General features: G+C 40.9%; 1 protein-coding gene across 1 annotated transcript in view; it reads right to left on the bottom strand.

Annotated features, from left to right (window-relative positions):
- Positions 1 to 13,969, bottom strand: part of PANX1 (pannexin 1) — a 251,544-nt gene that overhangs the window by 125,107 nt on the left and 112,468 nt on the right. Inside the window, exon 2 of the mRNA XM_053708615.1 lies at positions 1,152 to 1,291. Coding sequence (XP_053564590.1) covers positions 1,152 to 1,291 — 140 coding nt within the window. The remainder of the gene's footprint in view (positions 1 to 1,151; positions 1,292 to 13,969) is intronic.

The following is a 13,969-nucleotide window of genomic DNA, read 5'->3' on the forward strand; positions in this document are numbered from 1 at the left end:
GTTTCATCTTCTAAAGCATAAATATTGAAGGAAAGCAAAAGTTTTTTCTTCATATTTATTCCATTTGTATTGAGGGTTTTTTTCCTAGCAAGTCAAGAAAAGTATGAATCAAATTACTCTTGATCTTTGCGTCTTTTGCAACCAATTTGATCGCTTTCTGTCTTAACTATTGTGTACATCAAGATATAGGGGCATATTTATCAACCCTCTGTCGGACATGATCCGATCAGCGGATCATGTCCGACAGACATTGCTGAATGCGGAGAGCAATACGCTCTCCACATTCAGCATTGCAGCAGCAGCTCTTGTGAACTGCTGGTGCAATGACGCCCCCCCTGCAGAGGGGGTATCAATCAACCCAATCGTATTCGATCGGGTTCATTTCCCGCGATATCTGTCCGCCTCCTCAGAGCAGGTGGACAGGTTAAGGAGCAGTGGTCTTTAGACCGCTGCTTCATAACTGGTGTTTCTGGCGATCCAGAAACACGGGCCTTCATATTGATTAGTATTATTTCTCTCAAAAGCTTTGTCTTTTTAGTCCAATAAATAGCTTTTAACACTTACTGCAATACTTGTGTCTGTATGTCAATATCTTTTATGGGTGATTCATAATTTCTGAAAGCAGTCAACTAACTATAAATGCAAAAAACATACTTAACATTATAACCATCTACTCTAAGAAGCAGGTGTCATGTATCTTGTGTAGATACAGCTTGTCATACTTCCGTAATGATGTAAATCACATATCAAATTATTAACACCATAAGAATAGTAAAAAAAAAACAGCACCTGAAAGCTCATTAAGTACAATCAATCAATGTGCAAATAGAAGAATATAAAAAATATATATATATATTTTTCAGAGACAGATTATTCATATACGTATACATTAGAACTATATTAAACTTTCAGTTAGATATATATATATATAATTTATTTTTTTAGAAAAATTTAAGACCAGGCTCCAGCTACACAGAAACACATTTTACATTTCAGTCATCTACTGTGGATTTTATTTAAAAAAAATAATCTTTAAAATGATTTCTGATATCTACAAAATAGATCTGGAATTACAATATTCTGGGTGATTTTCTATTTTAGCACAGCTCTATAGCCAATGACAATTACTGATTATAACCAATGAATATTACCTTATGGAGCCAGAGGGGGATGTTACCGGCGTCACTGTGTGACAAGTGCTTCTGCTGGACGGCGGCCCAACAGAAAGAGTCAACATAGGCAGCTTGCCGCCAGGAAAAGGAGCTCGGAGCAAAGCAGCTTATCTGAGCACCTGTGAGAACAAACAAAACATAAGTTTAAAAGCCTTAAATGTATAACTGTATTGCTAGTTCCCTTATAACATTCCATTTTCAGTCTGTTGCTCTGTATTCTAAATAATATATTAGTTATAAAGTGCCAATAAATTATGGATGTTATGTGGTGCAACAGGGGTACTTATTTCATTAGGGCTGTAGCATACTCTGGCTGATAATAAAACAAAAATCATGCTATCAGAATTCCATTTGTTAAATAAACTGAATACTAGTTAGATTATATTCCTACTTTTTAGGATATAAAATCCACAAAGAACAAAAGGAGCATGTTTAACAATTAAGAAGTAAGTATGTTAAAAGCGATTTAAACAGTTCTCTTTAGAGTGTTTTACTACTGATTTAGAACCTAAATTCTGGCATCAAAGGACCATTAAATACGTAGAATTGCATAATCAAGTGCATAATAAAAAGACAATGCAATAGCATGTACTCTGATAAAAATTCCAAATATACTCCAATTTGCCAGGTCCCTGTATCATGTGACAACCATAAGCCAATTCCAGACTCTTGCACATGCTCAATAGTAACTGGTGCCTCAAAGTGTGCATATCACAGCAGAGAAGAAGGAAGATGATAACCCATGACTATCATTTATGCAAGAAACATCCCAGCAGGGAAAACCTTTTCAGTGACTCAAACTGTGCCAATACTGCAGGGAGTATTGGTTGCAGGCTCTGCAACTGATTTGAAGTGGTCAAAGCGCTTATCTGTGGATGGGGTTGGTGATACCACCTCTTGCCCATCCTCACCTACAGTTGGATCCAGCAGAGCGATTAGAAGGAACATCATTTATTTATTTATTTTCTGGCTGAACCAGGCCTCTCACTTCCAGTCATGTAGAAGAGTGGTAGTCAAAATAAATGTGACTGTAGCCTGCCCCTCTGTCTGGCAAAGGAATGAGGCCAGCAAAGCTGTGAAGACTGAACAACAGGGAATATTAAACTATACCATAATTTTCCCCCCTAGAACTCCAACATTATGTGGATTATACAGGGGTCTTAGTTTTCCCCATGCCTATACTTGATGTTATGGTTAGAACATATAAGGTTTACGAAGGTAAGTGATCTCCTAAACACAGAAATATATCTAAGTTGTAATACAGATAACTCCCACCTGCTAATAGCAAAAAGAAAATGTATGCTTAACTGATAAATTAATTTATTTTATGGTGGTGAGAGTCCATGAGCCATTACTCCTGGGATCCAACTCCTGGCCACTAGGAGGAGGCAAAAGATTCCCAAAACTTGAAGTATATTTAAAGGGACACAACCCAAATTTTTTCAACTTTCCAATTTACTCCTATTATCAATTTTTCTTAGTTCTCTTGCTATCTTTATTTGAAAAAGACGACATCTAAGTTTTTTTTTTTGGTTTAGAACTCGGGACAGCACTTTTTTATTGGTGGATGAATTTATCCACCAATCAGCAAGAACAACCCAGGTTGTTCACCAAAAATGGGCCGGAAACTAAACTTACATTCTTGCATTTTAAATAAAGATAGCAAGAGAATGAAGAAAATTTGATAAAAGGAGCAAATTAGAAAGTTGCTTAAAAGGTCATGCTCTATCTGAATCATGAAAGAAAAAATTTGGGTTCAGTATCCCTTTAATCCCTTCCACACATATGGTATGATAATTTGACGTATAGCCAAGCAAGGAGGTGGGAAAATAAGGTGCTAGAACTGCTGCAAAAAAAAAAGAAAAGAAAACGTACGTAAATTTTTTGAAAATGGCCGGATTTCATGGACCCTTATCAGCACGAAAGAAAATAATCAGTTAAGCATATATTTTGTTTTCTTTCATAAGGTGGTGAGAGTCTACGAGCCTTTACCCCTGGGAACTAATACCCAAACTGTGCGGTACAAAAGTAATTTGGGCCGGACACATTTTTTTTTTAGAAAGGCAGTCACCTAATTTCTAGACACTGTTGCCTGGAGGACTTTCATTCCAAAAGCCGTTACAAAAGAAGCAAATACATGAAAGTGATAGAAAGCGATTTGGAGGAGACTATCCCACCTAGAAGTAAGCCTTGTGAATCTTTAGTCAAGGAGCTAAAGTAATGGCTGCAACTTACTGTGGACCTGAGAAATGGAGAGAAAAAAAATAATCAGAGAATAAACTAAAATCTATTGCATCTTGTAAAATTTCAGGGATAATGACAAAGAGAAGGAACTACAATTCCCTGATTGATGGTATCAGAAGAAAACACCTTAATTTGCCCCATCTTGGTGAAAAACAGAAAAAACTTGTAAGAAAGAGCAGACAATTCAGAAATCCTTGCAGAGGATATTTCTAAAAGAAATCCCTCCAGGACAGAAGCGGAATATCCAAATTATGCATAAGCTCAAAAGGAGAGACCTGCAAAAACTTTTAAAACCAAATTAATGGTTCTAAGGAAGAAAATTTGCTTTAAAACACTGGTCATATTCTGACCAAAGCTTTAAAGGGATACTAAACCCAAATTTTTTCTTTCATGATTCAGATAGAGCATGCAATTTTAAGCAACTTTCTCATTTGCTCCTATTAACACATTTTTTTTGTTCTCTTGTTGTCTTTATTTGAAATAGCTGTAATGTAAGGTTAGGAGCCGGCCCATTTTTGCTTCAGCACCTGGTTAGCGCTTGCTGATTGGTTTGCTACATTTAGCCACCAATCAGCAAGCGCTACCAAGGTGCTGAACCAAAAATGTGACGGCTCTTAAGCTTACAGTCTAGCTTTTTAAAATCAAGAAAGCATGTGAATGAGGAAAAATTGATAATAGGAGTGAATTAGAAAGTTGCTTAAAATTGCATGCTGTACCTGAATCATGAAAGACAAAATTTGGGTTTAGTATCCCTTTAACAAAGCTCTAAATGTCAGGAAGATTAGCAATTTCCTTGTGTTATAATACAAAAAGCACTGAAATCTGACCTTTTAAAGAGCTAGTATATAAACTCTAATCTTAGCCCTCCTGTAAAGTGAAAAATTCTAGGAATTCTAACACCTTGTTTTTCACAGCAAGAAAGAAAAACTTTACAAATTTTGTGATAGATTTTCCTTGTAATAGGCTATCGTGCCTGAATTAATGTGTCAACTACAGCATCAGAAAAGCCTTTGTTTTAAAATTAGGCATTTAATCACCAAGTCTTCAAACTGAGAGACCAGAGATCTTGATGATAAACAGGGCCTTGAGACATTACGTCATGACTTAGTGAAATAGACCACGGAGGACAAATGAATATCTTTATCAGATCTGCGGAACAAGTTCTGCATACCAAGGTTGAGAAATCAATGAGAGTTTTTATTTGATCCAAGCTATCACTCTTGGTAGCAGAACAGTTGAAGGAATAATGTAAGCAATAAGAAATAACCAAGGAGCTGCTAGAGCTTTTACAAACTCTGCATGTGGATCAGTGGATTTGCAAAAATATTTGGGAAGTTTGTTGTTCAAACAAGAAGCCATCAAGTCTTACTCTGGAAGTCCCCATTGAACTACAATATAAAAACTTCAAGGTGTTGAGACCATTCCCCAGGATCATGGGATAGGTGACTAAGATAAACTGCTTCCCAGTTGTTCACACCTGGGATATGGTTGCACAAGTTGAAATTTGAGAAACCTCCATCACTAGGGAACTGTCAGTTCCCCGTTGATAAACATAATTTATGCTTACCTGATAAATTTATTTCTCTTGTAGTGTATCCAGTCCACGGATCATCCATTACTTATGGAATATATTCTCCTTCCCAACAGGAAGCTGCAAGAGTCCACCCACAGCAAAGCTGCTATATAGCTCCTCCCCTAACTGCCATATTCAGTCATTCGACCGAAAACATGCAGAGAAAGGAAAAACCATAGGGTGCAGTGGTGACTGTAGTTCAAATGAAAAAATTACCTGCCTTAAAGTCACAGGGCGGGCCGTGGACTGGATACACTACAAGAGAAATAAATTTATCAGGTAAGCATAAATTATGTTTTCTCTTGTTAAGTGTATCCAGTCCACGGATCATCCATTACTTATGGAATACCAATACCAAAGCTAAAGTACACGGATGATGGGAGGGACAAGGCAGGTACTTAAACGGAAGTTACCACTGCCTGTAAAAAACCCTTTCTCCCAAAAATAGCCTCCGAAGAAGCAAGGTATCAAATTTGTTAAATTTGAAAAGTATGAAGCGCAGACCAAGACTCCGTCTTCTAAATCTGTTCAACAGAAGCCACATTTAAAAAAGGCCCAAGTGAAAACCACAGCTCTAGTAGAATGAGCTGTAATCCCTTCAGGAGGCTGCTGTCCAGCAGTCTCATAAGCTAAATGAATTATGCTTTTTAACCAAAAAGACAGAGAGGCTGCTGAAGTCTTTTGACCTCTCCTCTGTCCAGAATAGACAACAAACAAGGTGAACGTTTGATGAAAACTGTAGTAGCTTGTAAGTAAAACTTTAAAGCACAAACCACGTCCAATATTGTGTAATAGACGTTCCTTCTTTGAGGAAGGATTAGGATACAAGCATGGAACAACTATCTCTTGAGTGATGTACTTGTTAGATACCACCTTAAGAAAAAACCCAGGTTGGTACGCAGAACTACCTTATCCGTACGAAGGACCAGATAAGGAGAATCACATTGTAACACAGATAACTTGGAGACTCTACGAGTCGAGGAATTAGCTACCCAAAAGGAACTTTCCAAGATAAAGATTGATATCTATGGAACAAAAAAGGTTCAAACGGAACTTCTTGAAGAACCTTAAGAATCAGGTTTAAGCTCCATGGCGGAGCAACAGTTTTAAACACAGGCTTGGATCTAACCAAAGCCTGACCAAATGCCTGAACGTCTAGAATACCTGCCAGACGCTTGTGCAAAAAAATAGACAGAGTAAAAATCTGTCCCCTTTTAAGGAATTAGCTGACACCCTTTTCTCAAAAACATCTTGGAGAAAAGATAATATCCTGGGAATCCAGACTTTACTCCATGAGTAACCCTTGGATTCATAACAATCAGATATTTACACCATATCTATGTTCAATTTTCCGAGAGACAGGCTTTCATGTCTGTATTAAGGTATCAATGACTGACTCGGAGAAGCCATGCTTTGATAACATCAAGCGTTCAGTCTCCAGGCAGTCCATCTCAGATTGATTCTATTTAGATGGTTGAAAGGACCCTGAGGTAGAGGGACCTGTCTCTGAAGCAGAGACCGTGACGGAAAGGATGACATGTCCACCAGATCTGCATACCAGGTCCTGCGTGGCTACGCAGGCGCTGTCAAAAACACCAAAGCCCTCTCCTGCTTGGTCTTGACCTCCGGAGGAAATCCCACTCCCCCGGAAGAAAAGTCTGACGACTTAGAAAATCCACCTCCCAGTTCTCAACACCTGGGATATGGATAGCTGATAGACAAGAGTGAGTCTCTGTCCAGTAAATTATTGTAAGACTTCTAACATCGCTAGGGAACTTCTGTTCCCCCTTGATGGCTGATGTAAGCCACAGTCGTGTATATTGTCCGACTGAGTATGATGTACCTCAGAGTTGCTAACTGAGGCTAAGTCTGAAGAGCATGGAATATCACTCCCAGTTCCAGAATATTTATTAGAAGGAGGGTCTCCTCCTAAGTCCACTATCCCTGAGCCTTCAGGGAGTTCCAGACTGCATCCCAACCTAAAAGGCTGGCATCTATTGTAACAATTGTCCCATCTGACCTGCGGAAGGTCATACCCTTGGACAGATGGACCCGACATAGTCACCAGAGAAGAGAATCTCTGGTCTCCTGGTCCAGGTTTAACAGGGGGACAAATCTGTGTAATCCCCGTTCCTCTGACTGAGCATGCATAGTTGCAGCGGTCTGAAATGTAGACGTGCAAACGGTACTATGTCCCTTGCCGCTACCATTAAGTCGATTTCATTCATGTACTGAGCCACCGAAGGGCGCGGATGGGATGAAAAAAACACGGCAGAAATTTAGAAACTTTGACAACCTGGACTCCGTCAGGTAAATTTTCATTTCTACAGAATCTATCAGAGTCCCTAGGAGGGAAACCCTTGAGATTGGGGATAGAGAACTCTTTCCTTGTTCACTTTCCACCCATGTGATCTCAGAAATGCCAGTACTACGTCAGTATGAGACTGGGCAATTTGGATGTTTGACGCCTGTATCAGGATGTCGTCTAAATAAGGGGCCACTTCTATGCCCCGCGGTCTAAGGACCGCCAAAGCGACCCCAGAACCTCCATAAAGATTCTTGGGGCTGTAGATATCCCAAAGGAAAGAGCTACAAACTGGTAATGCTTGTCTAGAAAGGCAAACCTGAAAAACGATGGTGATCTTTATGCATCACAATGTGAGGATAAGCATCCTTCAAATCCATTGTAGTCCTCTATTGACTCTCCTGGATCATAGTTAAGATGGTACGAATAGTTTCCATCTTAAATGACGGAATTCTGAGGAATTTGTTTAAGATCTTTAGATCCAAAATAGGTCTGAAGGTTCCCTCTCCTTGGGAACCACAAACAGATTTGAGTAAAAACTCTTTCCCTGTTCCTCTCTTGGAACTGGATGGATCTCGTACACAATGTAAGAATGCCTCCTTCTTTATCTGGTTTGCAGATAATTGTGAAAGGCGAAATCTCCCCTTTTTTGGGGGTGGAATCTTTGAAATCCAGAAGATATCTCTGGGATATAAATTCCAATGCCTAGGGATCCTGGGCATCTCTTGCCCACGCCTGGGCAAAGAATGAAAGTCTGCCCCCTATAGGATCCGTTACCGGATAGGGGTCCGTTCCTTCATGCTGCCTTAGAGGCAGCAGCAGGCTCCTTGGCCTGCTTATCTTTGTTCCAGGTCCGATTGTCTCCAGACCGCCTTGGACTGAGCAAAAATTCCCTCTTGTTTTGCCTTAGAGGAAGAGGATGCCACACCTGCCCTGAAGTTTTTAAAAGGTATGAAAATTAGACTTTTTTTTTTTTGTTTGTTTTTTTTGCCCTTGATTTAGACCTATCCTGAGGAAGGGCATGACCTTTTCCTCCAGTGATATAAGCAATAATCTCCTTCAAACCAGGCCCGAATAGGGTCTGCCCCTTGAAGGGAAGTTAAGTAGCTTATTTATTAAAGTCACGACAGCTGACCATGATATAAGCCATAGCGCTCTGCGCGCCAGTATAGTAAAAAACAGAATTCTTAGCCGTTAGTCTAGTCAAATGAACAAGGCATCAGAAAACAAAGGAATTGGCTAGCATAAGCTTGTCAAATATATTCATCCAATGGAGTCGCTTAACTGTAAAGCCTAATCAAGAGACTCAACCCAGAAAGCCGCAGCAGCAGTGACAGAAGCAATGTATGCAAGGGGCTGCAGGATAAAACCCTGTTGAATAAACATTTTTTATCCATTGGATCTAAAAAGCACAACTGTCCTCGTCAGAGGTAGTGGTACGCTTAGCTAGAGTAGAAACTCTTCTCTCCACCTTAGGAACTGTCTGCCAGAAGTCCTGTGTGGTGGTAACTATTAGAAAACATTCTTCTAAAAAATAGGAGGGGAAGAGAACGGCACACCTGGTCTATCCCATTCCTTATTAAAAAATTATTATTATTTTTTTTTTTTTAGTAAACCTCTTTAGGTATTGGAAAAACATCAGTACACACCGGCACTGCATATTATTTATCCAGTCTACACAATTTCTCTGGCCCTGCGATTGTACACATTCATTCAGAGCAGCCAAAGCCTCCCTGAGCAACAAGTGGAGGTTCTCAAGCATAAATTTTAAATGTAGAAATATCAGAATCAGGTTAAATCATCTTCCCTGAGTCAAAAAAAAAAAATCACCCACAGACTAAGCATATTGTGAGGTAGTATCATACATGGTTCTTAAAGCGTCTGTATGCTCTGTATCTACCCCCAGAGCTAACTGCTTTCCTTTAATTTCAGGTAGTCTGACTAATACTGCTGCCAGAATATTATTCACCACCTTTGCCATGTCTTGTAAAATAAACGCTATGGGCGCCCTTGATGTACTTGGCGCCATTTGAGCGTGAGTCCCTGAAGCGGGAGTCGAAGGGTCTGACACGTGGGGAGAGTTAGTCGGCATAACTTTCCCCTCGACAGAATCCCCTGGTAAAGAAACGCTATGGGTGCCCTTGATGTACTTGGCGCCATTTGAGCGTGAGTCCCTAAAGCGGGAGTCAAAAGGTCTGACACGTGGGGAGAGTTAGTCGGCATAACTACCCCCACGACAGAATCCTCTGGTGATAATGTTTTTAAAGACAAAAAATGATCTTTATTGTTTAACATGAAATCAGTACATCTGGTACACATTCTAAGATGGGGTTCCACCATGGCTTTAAAACATAATGAACACAGAGCTTCCTCTATGTCAGACATATTAGAACAGACTAATAATGAGACTAGTAAGCTTGGAAAACACTTTAAATCAAGTTAACAAGCAAATATATAAAACGTTACTGTGCCTTTAAGAGAAACAAATTTTGCCAAAATTTGAAATAACAGTGAAAAAAAGGCAGTTAAACTAACAAAATTTTTACAGTGTATGTAACAAGTTAGCAGAGCATTGCACCCACTTGCAAATGGATGATTAACCCCTTAATACAAAAAACAGATTAACAAAACGAAAAATATGTTTTAAACAGTCATAACTGCTCCTACTTTTGAAGCCCTTTTGAGCCCTTCAGAGATGTCCTATAGCATGCAGGGGACTGCTGAGGGAAGCTGAATGTCACTGTTTGTAATTTTAACTGCACCAACTGTAACTTGTATACTATAACAGTGGAAATTGTTTCTATGCAAAATTCAAGCCAGCCATGTGGAAAAAACTTAGGCCCCAATAAGTTTTATCACCAAACATATGTTAAAAACGATTAAACATGCCAGCAAACGTTTTAAAACACATTTTTACAAGAGTATGTATCTCTATTAATAAGCCTGATACCAGTCGCTATCGCTGCATTTAAGGCTTTACTTACATTACTTCGGTATCAGCAGTATTTTCTTAGTCAATTCCATTCCTAGAAAAATATTTTACTGCACATACCTTATCTGCAGGAAAACCTGCACGCCATTCCCCCTCTGAAGTACCTCACTCCTCAGAATGTGTGAGAACAGCAAATGGATCTTAGTTACGTCTGCTAAGATCATAGAAAAACGCAGGCAGATTCTTCTTCCAAATACTGCCTGAGATAAACAGCACACTCCGGTGCCATTTAAAAAACATAATTTATGCTTACCTGATAAATTCCTTTCTTCTGTTGTGTGATCAGTCCACGGGTCATCATTACTTCTGGGATATAACTCCTCCCCAACAGGAAATGCAAGAGGATTCACCCAGCAGAGCTGCATATAGCTCCTCCCCTCTACGTCACTCCCAGTCATTCGACCAAGGACCAACGAGAAAGGAGAAACCAAGGGTGAAGAGGTGACTGTAGTATAATTTAGAAAATATTTGCCTGCCTTAAAAAAACAGGGCGGGCCGTGGACTGATCACACAACAGAAGAAAGGAATTTATCAGGTAAGCATAAATTATGTTTTCTTCTGTTATGTGTGATCAGTCCACGGGTCATCATTACTTCTGGGATACCAATACCAAAGCAAAAGTACACGGATGACGGGAGGGCTAGGCAGGCTCATTATACAGAAGGAACCACTGCCTGAAGAACCTTTCTCCCAAAAATAGCCTCCGAAGAAGCAAAAGTGTCAAATTTGTAAAATTTGGAAAAAGTATGGAGCGAAGACCAAGTTGCAGCCTTGCAAATCTGTTCAACAGAGGCCTCATTCTTAAAGGCCCAAGTGGAAGCCACAGCTCTAGTAGAATGAGCTGTAATTCTTTCAGGAGGCTGCTGTCCAGCAGTCTCATAGGCTAAACGAATTATGCTACGAAGCCAGAAGGAGAGAGAAGTAGCCGAAGCCTTTTGACCTCTCCTCTGCCCAGAGTACACGACAAACAGGGAAGACGTTTGTCGAAATTCCTTAGTTGCCTGCAAATAGAACTTGAGGGCACGAACTACATCCAGATTGTGCAGAAGACGTTCCTTCTTTGAAGAAGGATTCGGACACAAGGAAGGAACAACGATCTCTTGATTGATATTCCTGTTAGTGACTACCTTAGGTAAGAATCCAGGTTTTGTACGCAGAACTACCTTATCCGAATGAAAAATCAAATAAGGAGAATCACAATGTAGAGCTGATAACTCAGAGACTCTCCGAGCCGAAGAAATAGCCATTAAAAATAGAATTTTCCAAGATAACAGTTTAATGTCAATGGAATGAAGGGGTTCAAATGGAACTCCTTGTAAAACGTTAAGAACCAGATTTAAACTCCATGGTGGAGCAACAGTTTTAAACACAGGCTTGATCCTAGCTAAAGCTTGACAAAAAGCCTGGACGTCTGGATTTTCTGACAGACGCTTGTGCAACAAAATGGACAGAGCTGAGATCTGACCCTTTAAAGAACTAGCCGACAAACCCTTATCTAAACCTTCTTGTAGAAAAGACAATATCCTAGGAATCCTAACCTTACTCCAAGAGTAACCTTTGGATTCGCACCAATATAAGTATTTACGCCATATTTTATGGTAAATCCTTCTAGTAACAGGCTTCCTAGTAGGTATCAATAACTGACTCAGAAAAACCACGCTTTGATAAGATCAAGCGTTCAATTTCCAAGCAGTCAGCTTCAGAGAAGTTAGGTTTTGATATTTGAATGGACCCTGAATCAGAAGGTCCTGTCTTAGAGGTAGAGACCAAGGCGGACAGGATGACATGTCCACTAGATCTGCATACCAAGTCCTGCGTGGCCATGCAGGTGCTATTAGAATCACTGATGCTCTCTCCTGTTTGATTCTGGCAATCAATCGAGGAAGCATCGGGAAGGGTGGAAACACATAAGCCATCCTGAAGGTCCATGGTGCTGTCAAGGCATCTATCATAACTGCTTCCGGATCCCTGGATCTGGACCCGTAGCGAGGAAGTTTGGCGTTCTGACGAGACGCCATGAAATCTATTTGTGGTTTGCCCCAACGTCGATGTATTTGGGCAAAGACCTCCGGATGAAGTTCCCACTCTCCCGGATGAAAAGTCTGACGACTCAAGAAATCCGCCTCCCAGTTCTCCACTCCCGGGATGTGGATTGCTGACAGGTGGCACGAGTGAGACTCTGCCCAGCGAATTATCTTTGATACTTCCATCATTGCTAGGGAGCTTCTTGTCCCTCCCTGATGGTTGATGTAAGCCACAGTCGTGATGTTGTCCGACTGAAACCTGATGAACCCCCGAGTTGATAACTGGGGCCAAGCCAGAAGGGCATTGAGAACTGCTCTCAATTCCAGAATGTTTATTGGAAGGAGGCTCTCCTCCTGATTCCATAATCCCTGAGTCTTCAGAGAATTCCAGACAGCGCCCCAACCTAGTAGGCTGGCGTCTGTTGTTACAATTGTCCAGTCTGGCCTGCTGAATGGCATCCCCCTGGACAGATGTGGCCGAGAAAGCCACCATAGAAGAGAATTTCTGGTCTCTTGATCCAGGTTCAGAGTAGGGGACAAATCTGAGTAATCCCCATTCCACTGACTTAGCATGCACAATTGCAGAGGTCTGAGATGTAGGCGAGCAAAAGGTACTATGTCCATTGCCGCTACCATTAAGCCGATCACCTCCATGCATTGAGCTACTGACGGGTGTTGAATGGAATGAAGGACACGGCATGCATTTTGAAGCTTTGTTAACCTGTCTTCTGTCAGGTAAATCTTCATTTCTACAGAATCTATCAGAGTCCCCAAGAAAGGAACTCTTGTGAGTGGAAAGAGAGAGCTCTTCTTTTCGTTCACCTTCCATCCATGCGACCTTAGAAATGCCAGTACTAACTCTGTATGAGACTTGGCAGTTTGAAAGCTTGGAGCTTGTATCAGAATGTCGTCCAGGTATGGAGCTACCGAAATTCCTCGCGGTCTTAGAACCGCTAGAAGAGTACCCAGAACCTTTGTGAAGATTCTTGGAGCCGTAGCCAATCCGAATGGAAGAGCTATAAATTGGTAATGCTTGTCTAGAAAGGCAAACCTTAGATACCGGTAATGATCTTTGTGAATCGGTATGTGAAGGTAAGCATCCTTTAAATCCACTGTGGTCATGTACTGACCTCTTTGGATCATGGGTAAAATTGTCCGAATAGTTTCCATTTTGAACGATGGAACTCTTAGGAATTTGTTTAGGATCTTTAAATCCAAGATTGGCCTGAAAGTTCCCTCTTTCTTGGGAACTACAAACAGATTTGAGTAAAACCCTTGTCCTTGTTCCGACCGCGGAACCGGATGGATCACTCCCATTAATAAAAGATCTTGTACGCAGCGTAGAAACGCTTCTTTCTTTATCTGGTTTGTTGACAACCTTGACAGATGAAATCTCCCTCTTGGGGGAGAAGATTTGAAGTCCAGAAGGTATCCCTGAGATATGATCTCTAGCGCCCAGGGATCCTGAACATCTCTTGCCCAAGCCTGGGCGAAGAGAGAAAGTCTGCCCCCCACCAGATCCGGTCCCGGATCGGGGGCCCTCGATTCATGCTGTCTTAGGGGCAGCAGCAGGTTTCCTGGCCTGCTTGCCCTTGTTCCAGGACTGATTTGGTCTCCAGCCTTGTCTGTAGCGAGCAACAGCTCCTTCCTGTTTTGGTG

This window comes from Bombina bombina, chromosome 3 (genome assembly GCF_027579735.1).
Source record: "Bombina bombina isolate aBomBom1 chromosome 3, aBomBom1.pri, whole genome shotgun sequence".
NCBI classification, from domain to species: domain Eukaryota; kingdom Metazoa; phylum Chordata; class Amphibia; order Anura; family Bombinatoridae; genus Bombina; species Bombina bombina.